Source organism: Enhydra lutris, unplaced genomic scaffold (assembly GCF_002288905.1).
Source record: "Enhydra lutris kenyoni isolate GAN:26980312 unplaced genomic scaffold, ASM228890v2 scaffoldscaffold44, whole genome shotgun sequence".
Classification (NCBI taxonomy): Eukaryota; Metazoa; Chordata; class Mammalia; order Carnivora; family Mustelidae; genus Enhydra; species Enhydra lutris.
The window spans coordinates 10,982,026-10,998,401 of NW_019154128.1; the positions used below are offsets into that span (position 1 = coordinate 10,982,026).

General features: G+C 50.0%; 1 protein-coding gene across 1 annotated transcript in view; it reads right to left on the reverse strand.

The window, feature by feature from the left end:
• Positions 1–578: 578 nt before the first annotated feature.
• The window catches only part of LOC111155859 (protein kinase C epsilon), a 479,634-nt gene continuing 463,836 nt past the window's right edge, over positions 579–16,376 (reverse strand). Inside the window, exon 15 of the mRNA XM_022516279.1 lies at positions 579–3,772. Within this exon, the coding sequence (XP_022371987.1) occupies positions 3,626–3,772 (147 nt within the window). The 3' untranslated portion in view covers positions 579–3,625. The remainder of the gene's footprint in view (positions 3,773–16,376) is intronic.

Genomic DNA, 16,376 nt, shown 5'->3' on the forward strand with positions numbered 1-16,376 from the left:
CCAGGAACTGCCATGATGGCCGTGCAGCGGAGGCGGCACGAGCTAATGCTCAGAGCCCCAGTGGTCAGTCGTGTGCTCCAGGCCCAGCCTGCAAGGGGCTCCCAGTCCAGGAGGAGTTTCTTGGGACTCCAAAGACCTGGAGTTCTGAATGGCCAGTCAGAATCCGAGTCCTGACGAGGCTTGCATGGGCATTTGGCTTCAAGGAGATTCAGCGTTTGTTTCTCTAGAAAGACAAGAATGGGGGTGCTGCCTGCTTTGCTTGCCCATCTTTCAAGACTCCCAGGCAGACGGGACGGTTTCGCTCCACGCCCAGACAGCCCAGAGCCACATCTGATCTACTCAGGCCCCTTCCATCCCTGCAGTGGCAGTCCCAGAAGCTTCAAGGCCAGGCTGGGGTGAGCCAATATGGTTATGTGCCTCCTTCACGCATCTCCCAAGGGCAAGGGCAAGGGCAAAGCTGAAACCACGTCTAGGTTTTAGAATTTGGAATCTCAAGCATACGCAGGGCACAAAGCTTCAATGGTGCCACCCTGCTCCTCACAGAGGAGATAAAAACACATACTGGAGCCCAGAAATATGATTTAACGCCATTGTATTTATTAGGTTCTGAAACAATACACATTCACATCCTTTTGAATACAGTACATTTGGCACAATAATGTTTACAATGAAATAACACTAATGAATGGCAAGAGATTAAAATTACATCCAGAAAAGAAAAAAAAATGTACAAATAAAGCATCACAATACAAAAAACCCCTAAAATTGAATACATTTTATATTTAGCCAGAATTATTTTGCACATAATTTAAAAAGAGGTAATTTTTTAGCCTTTTTTTTTTTAAAGCACGAATGCATTTTTTTTTCACCTTTGGAGGGAAAAAAAATGATGTTTCCACTTCACAAAGTCCATAATGAGAGAACACAGGAGAACAGCTATCCTTCATATATTTTTTTGGCTTTTTTTTTTTTTTTTTCCCCACTCAAGAGCTGGATAGATTAGAAAGAAATGTAACTGTGTGTCCGCTTCCTAATCCTTGTGAAAACTGAAAGGAAACAGAGAATGCTCAAGGAACACACAAGCTTTTTTTCTATAGACGACATGTGGGATTTGAACCTGCCCGTGTTGAGAACTTGGTCAGCTCCGGCCCCAAGCAGGGGGCGTCCCAGCCAGTGGAGCTCTGGGGCGGAAAGGGGGCGTCTCTGGGCCAGGCACCCCGCGAATGACTGCCTGGAGCTGCCAGGTGGAATGTATTGTTTGACCTTCCAGCAAAAATGCCAGCTGTCCTGTGGGAAGGGCCCCAGCCCTGCTGAGAAGGGAACACCACCGAGGCCTTGGTATAGGCCACTTGGCATTGCAGTTAGAGCTTGCTTGGCCGTTCCAAGTTCATCGTGGCGAAGGAAGCAGAGGAAAAACAGAGCAGTAGTGATGCAAGAGTATGATGGGAAGTATTGTCATGTCTTCTTAAAAAAATGAGATGATGCCACCATGAAGATGTTTCTGTGCTTGTACTCAACTCCAGACGATAGTCTCTCTCTCCAGTATGTCAAGTTACCGAAGATAAATTAAGTTAATCTACTGTTCCTCATCACTGCACTGGTATGCCAAACACACAAATTGATAGAGTATAATATTTGAAATTATCGTAAGAACAGATAATAATTACACCTGAGTTTTTGAAAAAGTAAAAACGAAAGAGAACTCAAGGTCATCGTTAGTAACAAAGGCTATGACGGGCCAGATGCAAAGATGGACACTAACTCCCTAGGGGCTCAAGCTAGTCACTGCCCATGCTTTGAAACCACCATCAAAACCGTTCCTTTCCCTTCCCCTTCTCTATCCAGGCAAAATAGAGCATGGGAGCACGATATGTGAGACTTAATATAGCTTAATGTATGTTTACATCTTTTTGAAATAAACCAAAATGAAATAAACGACACAAAGGACTCCTCCCCGCCCTCAAGAAAGAAACACCTTATCTCTCGGTAACTTGAACCAATATGCTTACAGAATATTGCACCTGGACATTATTATAATTATTCTTTCATAGACTAAAGTTTTATAATATGCCTGAACATGCAGCAGTTGAATACCTCTAAATTCAATGAATTAATTCCACAGGCCTTGCAGCAAACACTATATACAAAAATCTCAAATGTACAAAAGGCAAAAAGCTTCATTAGTGCCACTTTGCCACTCACAAGTATACATATTAAGGGGCAGTGGGGAAATCCACGTGCAACAGCTGGAATGGATTCCATTCCCTGCGAAATCAGTTCAGTAAAAGGGATATAATCAAGTGACCGCCGGGAAACGGGTACACAAAGCCACGAGAACCCTTGGGAATCGAAGAACGTAACACTGTTAGCAATTATCTACAGGAGGTAACATCGCATCCGTGAAATCGGGTCTGTGCGAGTCGCCCCGGCACGGCACGCGGGTGTCAGTTTGCAAACAAGTCACTCATCCGTCTCTGGATACCCTCCGCGTGACCCCCGTTTAGCCTCCCTCTGCTGGCCTCAAGAGCAGAGGTTTCATATTTCACTTTACACGTGTAATGTCTAAAGACCACGACACAGTAGTACTACCATTTTCGCAGAGGTGCGCAAAAAAAGAACACGCCGTTGCAGGAAATAAATAGTGTGTGTGCTGGGAGCTTAGAACGAAACCGGAAAGAGAGTTTGGGAGTGAGCTTGACTAGAACCTCAGGGGCTGAGCCATGACCATAGCGGCCTCTGTGTTCAGGCAGAACTGGAAGAATGAGGAGCGCTACTTGTTTCCTTCCCTCTCCATTCCTCCAGCCCCCATGTGCCACAAGAGCGGGCATGGCGTCAACCTCGGACCTCGGACGGCTGGTTTCTCATTGTGTATTAGCCCTTTAATAGCTACCTGCGTTAATATTGGAATTTATAACTTTTAGCCAATTGGACAGCCAATTTGCTAATATGTTTTTCAAATGTTACTTGAGTTCAAAAATCAAATTTTTCTACAAAGAGGGATTCCTTGCACGAGATACACGGCCTCACAACGTCGGCATGCACCAAAGCTAACACCAGAGCAAGCCAGAAAGAGCCATTCCAGAGCAAACCAACCCGGGGAGCCCACCCCTGCATCCGGCCGGCTGTCTCCTTCACAGCACGCCCCGAGGGCGCCCACCCCCGGGGCCAGAGAAGCACCCGTCTCTCCTGGACAGAAGGGCAGAGGGTGGCAGGCGCGGGGGGAAGAAGGGCTGAGAGGTGACAGTCTTCGGGACCCTCTGTCCAACAGCAGAGCCGGGGGCTTCTTGTTTGCTCTTCTTGCTGCTCTTTGAAGGGAAAGAACTGAAGTTGCGTCACTGCCAGGAGCCCCCGAGGAGGGGAGACAGGCTTGCTGACAGACCGAACACGGCCCACCGAAACCACGAGATTCTGCACGACTGATGAGACAAGGACTGGGAGTGCCTTCTGGTCCCCAGGGAGACGAGGGGTGAGCGGCCTGGGGTAAGGGAATGCAATAAATAGAGGGTAGATGAGGGACTGAGGCTCTGGAGAACAGGAGAAGCAGTTCAAGGCCTTGGAGCCTCCCGCATAGGACTTCTCGGCACCCCTTCCTGCAGCATCACCGAACTCGCCCTGGAGCGGCTTCTCAGGGCATCAGGTCTTCACCAAAGTAGGAGAAGCCTTTAAATTCCTCCTGGTTGATCTGCTTCACAATGGCTTCGTCCACAAGCGTGAGTACTGGCTCTTCCCGGGTAAAGTCTTGGTCAAAGTTATTGACGTCTCTTTTGGTTTTCTGCGAGAAGAAAAGAGAAAGCACTGACTCCAGGCTGAGCTTCCTCCCCAGGGCCCCCCGCGGGGAGTGGGCATTACACGGACCAGCCTCTTGCCAAAGCAGGCTGCGAGCTCCCGAGAGCAGACCCAGGGCTGCTCCGATGAGGTCACAATGGATGGCCCCAGGACCAGGAGGTGGCAGAGACTTGGAGAGGAAGAATGAGTCCACGTGAGAAGGAAGAGGGGGTGAGAGGGGATGACGGAAAAGCAGGGAAGTGGGATTCCCACAGACTGTTGTGTAGGGGTAGGGTATGTGTGTCTGGGAGAGGGGGATGCAGAGTTCTCATCTCATACTTCCCCTCCTAGACTATCCCTCTGGCTCCATCAAGACCTCCATCCCTGTGATCCCAGGAAGAGACTCCAATCTCCTTCCCACAGAGTCTGCAGTGGTCTTTCTTCTCTAAAGGTAGACCTCCTTAACCTTGCCAGGTCTGCTCCATAAGACATCCTCTCTCTAAGTAGGAGAATGAGTGGGGGTTGGGGAGGTGGGCATCTTCTGGGAAGCCAGCCTCCATCTCTATGTGTACCCACTAAGAGCCTTATTATGCACTCCTGCATTATTTCCACGATTACACTCAACGTGCTGACTTGCAATGAGTTGTGTGTGGGTGTCTTGACCCAGAGCTCCTTAAAGGCAGGGGTCTTGTCTTCTCCAGCCTTGGGTTCCCTACAGGAAGCATCTGCTGAATGATGGGAAAAAACCCATCACTGACTCCCCAGCTCAGAAGGACCCGTTCCTGGGGGAGGCTCAGGTTCCCAAAGTAGGGCTTATTGGTCTATGGGGGAGAGGAGGAGGGCAGCAATCAAATCCTGGTTTGAGAAAAAAATCTGCAAGTGTAAATCACAATCTTTGCCTCTTGGGACTTCCAGTTGATTTGGGAGCCAATATTCCTGTCTCGAACACACACTGCAAGAGTTAGAACAACTTCCATGGAGAAGGTGGCACTTGGCTGGGACTGGAAGAAGGAGTTACAATCGCATTGTTAGAGATGGGCACAAGTCACCTTGGCAGGGAGAGAGATGGGGCAAAGATGGGGGGCGTAGGGCGGGAACACAGAGGACGGAGAATGGGCCGATGGGTTCACCAAGCTGCCGGGGGTAGAATCCAGCATGGGGATGGAGGCAAGGAGGGCGAGTCCAACTGCGGGGGTCTTCACCACTGGCCCCACTCCCCTGGAACACATGGCATAATGCCCAGGAGCTTGAAGGAGCTCCTGCCGTACTCTTCTAGGCACTGACTGCCTGCTGTTACCCAGGATTTGTGACCTGGATGATGGAATGGATCTTGTGGAAAGATTAGCATTATTATTTGTAGGAGGAAGAATATTAATATAGGCTTTGTTCTGTGGAAACTAGTGACCTGAAAGACGTTAATAAGTAGTCTGTGAAAGAAGGGGCTTTGAGACAAAGCTATTTTTGCACTCGGCTCTTGGAGGTTCGCCACGTACACTGGCGGATTAAAGGTTCTGAGACCTCCTAGGGTCAAGAAACCAGGTTCAGTGCGTTTAGGACAGGCTTCTTCAAGCTTGACGTGAAACTTTTTCTTTCCTGAATAGCTTCTCAAGACCTCCCTCAGGAGGAGAGTTCTGCAACACAGTTTGGGAAAGGCGGCTTTACTGTTTACGAAGCAAAGCACCTTCCCATTTATTTCCTTATTTGATCCTTGGAATAGGCAGGTACTGTTATCCTGATTTTACAGATGAATAAAGTGGGGCTCAGAGAGATCTGCTGACTCCACCAGGGTCACCCGACTAGTTAGGAGAAGAGTCTAAGTCAGATCTGGGTCTCTGCGTGATGCTGCGTTCGTGGAGTGTCTGGAGAGCTAGACCCTGCAGACACGGAAAGATGGAGCAAGGATCGAAGCCCACCGGGAGACACTGAGGCCAGGTTGCTGGGCTATAATGGCACCAGAAGGGGTGGCCAGTGTGCAAGCACGGCAGGGGAGGCTGTAAGTTGGGGTGAGAGTGGGTAACTTGGAGGGGGAGCATGTTTGCAGATCACCCCAGGCTGAGATCAGAATCAGGAGAACTGCACTGAGCAGGGAGGAGTGAAGCTTTCAGCACCCATCAGTCCTGCTTGGGGTCTTTTCTCTGGGCTTGAGCTGCATAGTTCAGTCGGTCCCAGATACCTTAGAGGGAAGACAGAAGGGAGATACAGAAAACCCAAGGGATGGAAACAGGACCTGCTACTGAAGGATGTGGGTGTTGCCCTTGAGATGGGGAAGCCAAGATGTGGCTCAGCTGCCTCTACCAGGAGGGGCTGGCTCCTGGGCAGGAGGCCGATGCGGTCTCCACCTCCAGTGTGTATACTACAAGCGGAAAGGAAACGGCGGCCCTGTGAGGACAGGAACTTCGGAGAGGAATACGGAGCCCATCTCTACAGTGAAGGGGAGGGTCAGTGCCTGGGTCAAGGGTGTGAAGACGCCTCTTCTGAAAGTCTCTGTCCAAGGTGGGATGGATTCACTTGGATTGAGGAAGGGGTTGCCGAGCCTGGGCCTGCTGGGCCGGGTAAAATGAATTTAGAAGGAGGAACAGGGTGGGGAGGAGTAACTTGGGAAGCACTGAGCACCATCCCAGAAGATGACCAGGAGATGTCCTCGATGGGGAGCAGGAGGGATGGAGAGCAGCAGAAGGGGTAGTAGAAGAAGAGAGTGGCAGAAGGGGTGGTGTGAAGACGGGTGAAGAAGAGAGGCAAGGAAGAGGGCAGGAGGAAAACTTCTTCTGTAACATGGCCAAGCGTGGGCCATGCCTGGGTCTCCAGTAGCTACGGAAGCAGGGACCCCTCTTTCCCGGCTCCCTCTCACTGGGCACACCCGATGGGGAGCATATATGTACAGAGAAGCTTGGGAAATCTGGAACTGCTCTGGCCCAGACCCTCCCTGTGTAGCTACTGCTTGTGCTTCCCCTTTCAGACCTGAGTGGCCATTAGTTATGGAAACTGGTTTCAGTTCCCGAGATCAGCCGAGCGTGGTGATGGAGCTCAATTCCACAGGCCGTCTGAGTGTTGTCCTTCGCTGACTGTGGACCAGGGACCCGGGGTCAGTCAGCATACCTAGGGATGTTCTTCCCAGAGGATCTTTAGCTCCATTTCATGTTAGTCTGGGGAGCCATCTAGCCTGGCTCTGGGCTTTCCAGAGGTCACAGAATCCTTGGCAGCATGTGAGTGACTGTGCCATTCTTCAAGAGCTCTAGAGAAAAATACACTTGCCTTGCTCGCCCCCTTATGCAACCTGGCCCAGGCCCTTCCAGATCCTTAGAAGCATTTTAGGTGCATGTCAGTTACTCATTTCCAATTCAAAAAGCCAACTCTGTGTAATTCCTATTAACCTTAGACACTGGAGAAGTTTTCTAAAGCAGGCATCTCTGGGAAATACTAACCCCTATTAATAGCCTGGAGACAGCAGGCATAGTATCCACCTATTTGAAAACGATTGGGGATTGTATCTTTACTCACTGATTTTATTCTTTGAAAAGCTGCTTCCTCCTCTCAGCAAGCACAAAACTCAACTCCAAGGTTCAGATGGGCAAACCCACAGAGACACTCCCTGTTTACCTAGACCCTTGGTCATCCCATACGCCTCTCCTAAAATCTCCATGTCAGACTCAGCCCACACTGTGGAATCTAAGAGGTGATGCTGGGACCTCTTCAGACCTTATCTCCTCCACAAAGCCCTCCCCACATCCCTGCCCCCCACTCAGGGGGGCAACATGGAGTAGGAGAGCGCGAGCACTGGCTGACCTCTTATCCTGGGCCTGGCGCTTCCTGATTATATGATGCAGTGTGAAGTCACTCTTTGTGACTTAGTCTTCTCATCTGTAAAATGGAGATAGTAACAGGCACTCCATAGGTTACCTTGAGGACTCAATGGGATGTCAGATGTTAGGCGCCTCAGTATAGATCCCAACATATAATGAGCACTCAGTAAATGTGCCCTCCACGTCTGGGCAACTGTGTGCCATGGCACATTGTGTACAGTGTGGCAGTTACCCGCATGGTCTGTGTGATCTGCCACTGATGCCACAGGCTTTTTGCAGGGACCGAGACTTATATTTCTCTGTAGGCCTCCAAATACCGAGCCAGTGCGGAGCCAGGGTCTGCCTGAACCTTCCAGGGCTTTCTCTGGAGACTGAGATTCTTCCAATGGCACTGGGTAGCTCTTGAGAAAAGCCCCAGGGTCTTACAGTCCTATATTTCTAAGACCCTTCAGGGTCTCATCCCCACCTAGCTGCCCACTTCTGGGCCCTGCTGCCCCCTGAGGTTCTCTGGACTCACCGGCCTCCCTCGACTCTAAGCCTTTGCACAGCTAATCCTTGGCCTGGAACCCCCCTCTCATTCCCGCCTTCTGCCTGCAAGTCCTCAATACCCAGCTGGGTTTCTCGCCTTGCCCATCCCGACCTAGACGCCCCTCCTTCAAGCAGCCTTCCTGTCTTTCCATGACTCTGAGGAGTGCCCCGTCAACTATCCTAACCCATCATAGCATGGATCGCATGTATCCTCCTCCTTTTGACTCATCTGTGAGCTCTGAGCACGAGGACTGGGTTGAACTCCCATTCCGTCCCCAGCCCACCGCCTGGCCTGGCAAACAGGGGTCAACAAATATCTGCTGAAAAAGGAGTGACTGTATTTCTCTTGCTGCTGCTATGCCTACAGCCAGTGAAGTGCTCTGGATTCAGGACCACTGGCAGCTGGGGTCCCAGAGGGGCCTCCCATTTGGGGGAGCGCAGGCGAAGTGGCGAGATGGCTGACGTGTGACTCAGGAGCGGCCTAGAGCCCAGAGAAACAGGTAGCCTTGGGCCTAGGTTGTGGGGTTTCCTCTGTGAGCTGTGGTCAGCTCGGGTGCCCTGGGGTTCCCTGATGACTGCAAAGAGACAAACACAAACAGGTTCCACCAAGGTTGGGGAAATTCCATCAAGACAGATGGGCTAAGGGGAGCTGATGTCACTACCCCTTGTGGCTGCTGTTAGAGGAAAAGGACACTCCCGTTCCCGCTGGCATCCCTTCAGAGATAAGGTCTCTGGAGCTGAGACGCCTGGGGCCAACCATGGGGGCAGGGCATAGCTCTGGTATCTGCAGGGAGGGGAGGGAGGAAACAGTTATGGGCGGCTCCAGATCCTTCTGAGAAACTGTATCTGAGAAGCAGAGTGCAAGGGCCTGGGGCCTGCCTTCTAAATCACCAGGGGCTGAGGGCTGGGCGATCAGCGGGCTGTGGCAGTGCTCCGCCATCAGCAGGGACACGGGCGGGTGGCCCGAATGCGCGCTTCCTGTCTGGCTGGTGCAGTCCCTTTACCGACTGCACTGAAGGCACAAACATGGGCTCTCAGAGGAGCCAGCAAGTCCTGCTTCTGTCTTCATCTGATTACGAGGAGATCAACAGATGACTTTGTTCTCAAGCACAGAGCAAACTCCCTAATCTCACAGGCTGGGGTGTGGGGCTGGCTTTCGTGTGACCACTCTGCAGATGCCTGCCCAGCTCTTTACCTCTGCCCGGCAGGACAAGAGCAGAGATAGGGGTCCCTGTGATACCCACACACGACCAGTAGGGGGAGGGTGGGGGGAGGGGCAGGCTATGGCCACCCCGTCTCCAAAAGGCCAGCTTTTTTGGGTCCAAGTCCCATGTCAGGTCCCAGCTCCCTCTGACAGCAGCCCCACCCAATCTCAATCCCTCCCAGCTCCTATGGCACTTCCTAGGCCATGCACGTGGCCCCTTCGAATAGGTCCTGTGTGTCCTTGTCTCCTCTCCGATCCCTGAAGATACTGACTGCCCAGTGGGGCATATGGTAGACTGTAGTATCCCTTGGCTTGAAGGAATTTCATTCATGCTTAACAGTCAAACGCCAAATTCCTCCTAGCTTTGAAATGTCAATAGTCTTGTCTAAGCTCCACTTCACTCTTTGAGGTACTTGAAAAGGAAAAGCGAGTATTTGAATAATTAGAATGCTTGCTCACTATCAATGAACTGAATCTGCACACACACATATATATTCATGGTACCATACATTCGAAATAACAGATGACGCGTGTCCACGTTTATACATACATGCTTACACGTGAAGGTAAATGAAATACAGAACGTGTAAGTGCATAATCTCTTGCCTGGCAAAAATGTGGGTTGGAACAGAATTTCAAGTTAATGATCATTTACCTAGAAATTTCTGCAAACATAATCCTCCATCCCTTTCTCCCCCTCTTAATTTTGTTAACCAAGCACTGGTCAGACTTCTGAGCCTTCTTTATAGAAATCAGCACAAGATGTACTGAGTTCATCTCCCATTGGGTTGCCCACGGACCTTCTCCAGCACCTACCCTGCTTTGAGGCCTCGATGGTTCCCTGCCGTTTTAAAATCCATCTCCTCCTTAGCATGTGGTGGCCATAGCTGACCTCTCGATTCTGGACTCTGGTTTGAACTATGCCACGTGCTGTGGCATGACCTTCCACTTGGTGGGAACGCTCACGTTAAACTGGTGTCTAAGATAGTACTGCTGTCTTACCATTTCTCATGCAGCTGTGATGAATCATGAATGCTCTTAGTGTTCTCAATCCAACGTAACCCCATTATGGTTGAGTGGTGTCTCCCCAAAAAGATATGCTCAATTCCTGACTTCTGGTATCTCAGAATGTGACCTTATTTGGACATAAGGTCTGTGCAGATGTCATCAAACTGAAGTCATGAGGGTGGGCCCTGACCCAAAGGACCCTTGTCCTTATATGAAGGGGAAGTTTGACTACAGAGACCAACTTGCACAGAGGGAAGCCCAGTGCAGAGCCACAGGGGATTGCCAGCTGAAAAACAGAGAAGCTGCCACGAGCCCAGGAACTTCTGGAGCCACCAGAAGCTGACAGGGGCAAGGAAGGCCTCCCCCCAACTGCCATCCTCTTGGTTGTGGGGGAAGCATGGCCCTGCTGATAGCTAGATTAAAGACTTCTCTCCAGGACTGTGACACAACAGTTTTCTGTTCTAAGGCACCGGTTGGTGGTACTTTGCCAAGACAGCCCTAGGAAACAGACACAAACGCCAGTCTTCTGAAATGGACTTTTTGAATCCACATGTGACCCTTTGCACTGCGCTTTGATTTCTTCTTATTTTGGTACTTACTTCCGGCTTGTCGAGAAACCCCCAGAAATAACGATTTTGTAACTTACTTTTCTGATCTCAGTCTGTGACCAAAAAAGGAGGGATGATGACTATACCTCACTTGCTGAGGATTCTAGGACAGCCTGTAAGTCATGCTCATGTAAACTCTAAAGTACTGTGGGAATAGAACATTAATTCTATCATCCATCTTCTCTGCTCTGTCCTTCGGCTCTGTGTCATCCCAAAACATGACTGGCACGCCTATCGTTACTCCATTAAGACGCATATGATAATGCCGTGTGAGGCAGGCTCAGGCTCGACGCCCTCTGACTTGCCGCCCTCTCGCAAAGCTGACAGGTCCACCAGCACACTTGGGCAGTGGGGCAGGGGGGTGGCATTGCTGGTTAAATCCACTATGAACTGACCAGCCATGGTCACTTTTTCCATCTGGTTCAGGAGGATGATATTAGAGACTTCCAATTGCTTCGCTGGAATAAGGACACACAACGCCTGCCTCGTTTCTCTGGTCCACTGGTCTAGAAATGAAGTTAATTGGCTCCAAGTGATTACTGTTTGCCCCTCAAGTGTCCACAAGCTATATTCTTAGAGAAGCTTCCAGATCTTGCTCTTAGAGCAACTAACTCCAAGTATCCCCAATCCACATGTTCTGTATTTTTGCATACAGGGGGACTGTTTGCCCGTCTCCCGTCATTTGGTTATCACTGTTCTGTTCCATCAAATCCAAATTACCAAGCCCAGCGGATTTTTCAGTAACTGGACAGGTAATTCCCCTGGGCCTAGAGCAGGAGCTGCACGCTGGATTGCCAGGAGCTCTGCAGAACAGTGATGCCCGGCCCTGAGTCCAGAGACTCGATGCCATTGTTCGGGATCTGCCCCAGCCATGGGCACGCCCTCACCCCCCTGGGGCGCTCTACAAAATGTGACTCCTTAACTCACCTCCCTTGGATTTCAGTTCACTCTTAGTGATTTTTGCCCTAACCTTTGTAATTCCAAGAGATTTCCCTTTGGGGAAAAGTGAGAGTCGAAGTAACAGCCTTGCTTTTTGTCACTGGTGAACAGGGTGGTTCTCCATCCTGCCTACGCATCAAAAAAAGCCAAAAAAAAACCAAAGTGCAACCGACAAAGGAGACCTCTTACACTGCTGGTGGGAATGCACACAGGAGCAGCCACTATGGAGGACGGAATGGAGTCTCCTCAAGAAGTTAAAAACAGAGCTACCCTACGATCCAGCCATCGCACTACTAGGCATTTACCCAAAGAAGACAAACACGCTAATTCTAAGGGATACATGCCCCCCAACCCCGCGATGTTTACAGTAGCATTCTCTACTGAGATCCAAGATGTGGAAGCGGCACAAGCAGCCATCGACTGGTGAGTGGACAAAGAAGGGGTGGTGTATGCACGTGACGGCATGTCTGGACCTAAGAAAGAATGCCACCTCGCCATTTGGCAACGTGGATGGAGCTAGAGTATTATGCTCCGAGAGAGAAGTCAGTCAGAGAAAGACAAAAACCATATGATTTCACTCATATGTGGAATTTCAGAAACAAAACAAAGGAGAGAGAGAGAGAGAGAGAAAGAGAAACCAAGAAGCAGACACATGGATAGAGAACAAACTGATGATTAGCAGAGGGGAGGTGGGTGGGGGGAGGGGAAAGGGGACGGGGATTAAGGAGTGCACTCGCCATGATGAGCCCTGGGTGATTAAAAAACGTAAAAAACAAAAATAAAAAAACCCCAAAGGGCCACCACATGGGACACTTGGGCCTCGCCCTGCACCTCATAAATTGGACCCTCCAGGGGTGATCCTCTGTATTTTTTTAAAGCTTTGTAAAATACAAATCCTTTGTAAAAATACAAAGACAAAATACAAATCCTCTGTATTTTTTTTTTTTTTTTAAGCTTCATAAGTGATTCTGACATGCAGCCTGGTTGAGCCCCTCTGTGTAAAGGACCAGTGGATCCCTTCCTTGCCTCTTTTCCTTAGCAGTTTCAGGAACAAGACTAGGGTTTCTAGGTCTTCTGAATGCCCAAGAAATGCTCCAGATACATTTTCATGTGAGATCTCCTAATTTTTAGATGATGCCAACTAATTCAACTAAAAAAAATATGATAGCCTGGGTGAAGGGGTCACACAGTCTCTAGCTTATGACTTTTACTCTAGTAAAGTTACTTCTATCTTTTAGGGGAAAAGAAAATGAAGACCCATTTGCTTTTTAAGCACAAATGATTCACTTCACGACACTTAAAAATGGGGAATCACTTGGTTCCTGGCCGTTCACTGGTCCAAAGGAGAGGGTCATAGCAGCATGATGTCTTGGCTGTGGGCCTGCAGGGCTGAGGAGCCACCCAAGCTGCAGGCGGTGGCCTCAAATGCCTCCTCCCCAAAATCTGGGCGACTGCCTTTTGTCTAAACCACTTCTGAGGAAAGCTCCTTAACGCCTGAGGCAGTCTCTATGCGTATATTTTTAAAAGAGGACCAAGTCCCTCTGAGAACCAGGCATTCCAAATGAGCCACCACAACTGAGTTCTGTCAAATCAGCTGCTGAAATTCAACGATTTCCACTCTCTCCTTGTCCTCTCATGATTGTCTGCTAGAGTATAAAAGATACACATTTTTACAAACTCCATTTCAAGAGCTACTTTGGAAACACTTGCCAGCTAACACCAGCGCCTCCCTCACACCCAGCAAATACTTCCCTAAGCCAAGGAGCTCAGCCAGTTACAATCTGTTTATGAATCCGCAGGTCTACAAGTGGCTAAAGACCTGGCCCTCTGCAGGTCCTTATAGGGAAGGGCAGGTATCCCTGCTAGAAAGAAGCTGTTACCAAACTCTCTACACTCGATACAGTGCTTTTTAAACAAAACTTCGCAGCAACCATCTGAAAGCTGGGTTCATCTGGAAGGCAGTGCCATCTAGAAACCCACAGAACGTGGAAAGGAGAACCTAAGACACAACTCCCCGGCGTCCTCTGCTTATCCCGGTCAAGTGGGGGAACTTGTCAAGGTGATTTTCAAAGTTGCCCTACCTCTAAATTCTACAGCTCGATTATTTTAAGTGAAGTATTTTTTTTTAAAGATTTATTTATTTATTTATTTATTTGACAGAGAGAGAGAGAGAGAGAGAGAGGGAGAGGGAGAGGGAGAGAGAGAGATCACAAGTAGGCAGAGGCAGGCAGAGAGAGAGAGGGAAGCAGGCTTCTTGATTCCAAGGACCCTGGGATCATGACCTGAGCCGAAGGCAGAGGCTTAACCCACTGAGCCACCCAGGCACCCCTAAGTGAACTCTTTTAAGGCAAGCCTCTTAACCTGGGTTCTTACTCCTAAAGCATGAGTGGTGAGTTTCTTCGGAATGGCCATATAGTAAATATGCAGGTGTTGCAGGCCCTGTGACGAGCAGTCCACTCTAGCGCGGAGGCCCACAGCAGCCAGAGACAAGCTACAACCACACCGTACGCTGTGTTCCAGGAACACTTCATGTACGCACACTGACATTTGAGCTTCATCTGATGTTCAAGTGTCATGAAACGTTCTTCCTCAACCAGAGGAAGAACAACGTAAAATCCATTCTTAACTAGTGCAAGGGCTATATAAGAAGAGGCGGTGGGTGGGATTTAGCCTGTGGGCTAGTTTGCCAAGCCCGGCAGCAGGGAATGGACTTCCCGGCCTCCATGAACCTCATAAAATACAGTATAGGCTGTTGTGCGTATGGAAATATTTTCCCAGAGAGAATTTACTGTTTCAGATTCTTGAAGGGCTGGGATTCTTGATTGCTAAGACGCAAAGATTTCAAAGTTTCCCCTTGTACAAAGCCTGGATCTCTCCAAGGCATGATAACTCTGGGGAATCCACATAGAGGAGAAAGCCCTGGGAAGCATTCTCAGGACCTGAAATGTCCCCTGTGGCTAAAGTCCCTCGGACCATGCGGTCCCCAGCATGGAACGTCCCCACTGGCATATTCAGTGCCCGGCAGGAAGGCCGAAGCGACCCTATGAAAACGACTGGGAGAAGTCCCCTGGACTCAGACTATGTATCTGAGGCTCTTTCCAGAGGGTTCTTTAAGACCAGGCGAAGCCATCTGTATTGAAGCTTTAACTCCACAGACAGCATTTCTTCATTCCCTTTAGGGAAGGAGGCGTTTCTGTGCAGCCCCGAAGGGTGGATGCTTCTACCTGCTAAAACCCTTCCAGCCCGCCACCCTCCCGGGCCTGCCGAGGTCCAGACATACGCACACCTTTGACTGTGACTATTTGACTCGAAAATCTGGTCACAAATGCATAATGCATACATTTGGCCAAGAGTCATTCTGAGCCACATGGTTAGCGGTAAGTCCTCATTGTCGGGGAGCCTGACGACATTCAGCGTGGAGTTTATAAATGGCCTGGAGGTGCCTCTAAGTGCCCTGTGAACCCTGGCTCCCGGGGGAGGCAGGCAGCGTCTTCTATCACTAGCAGTGCCTGGCTCAGGACTGAACGTGCCAGTTTCAGGTTAATTACAAGGATCCCGCTCAGTCCTCAGAGGAGGGCAAGGCGCAGGAGCTTCGCTCAGAAGGTGAGCCCGCCACCCTCTCAGATCAGAAATCAGAGTAGAGGAGGGTCCATTTCCCCCTCGGAGGATGCAAAGGACTTCAGAAACCATTCCTGAGGCCACAAGGAGTCTGTGATGCTACGATAGGGAAGGAAATACCCCTTCCTGGGGAGCTGTCCTTGACCGAGGCTGTTCCCCCTCTTCCATCTGGGCTGCTCTGTGCCTCCTTTCCAGCGCTCCTCAGAACTAGGGCTAACGAACAACGGACTGGGCATCTGTCTTTTATTCCTTTGACACAGTGCTGGCACACCTATTTCTGCACGTGGAAATGTCATAAAGCTCCCGGATGGAGGCTTTCCGGGTGCCGGGTCCTGCACTAAGTGCTTCACCCACCTGATTTGTTCCCGCTCACCCCCTCCCTATGGGGAGGTGGGTGCTGCCACGGCCCCCATTAGGGAGATCGTGCAACAGCCTGCCCAAGGCGCAGCCAGGATGGAATTCAGGTGTTCTGGCCTCGAGGCCCATGTCCTTACGTGTACTGTCCTGCCTCCTGCTAAGAGGCCTCATTGTGTTCGTGGGTGCAAAGGGCTACAGCTTGGAGTCCAGGGGCTTCCACCAATAGTCTTGTTGCTGTGTTACAAACAAACAAGCAAGCAAACAAACACCTGTATTCTTCTCTGTGTCCTCACAGTCCATGAAATCACCATCCCATTCTACTCATAGGGGTCACTTCTTAGACATTAGGGGTGACGAGGAGTAGAGCCCTTCAAAATGCTTTATTATGTTCAACAGTAAGAAATACATTTTGTATATAACCTAGTACACCTCCCCTCATCCCACCAGCCCCAGAGAAGGTTCTGCAAGCTCTACTTTACCTGCATCGCAGACTGTGCTCTGGCCTGATCTTCTCCTTGTTCTGTTCTACCTGACCCGAGCCCACCCCAC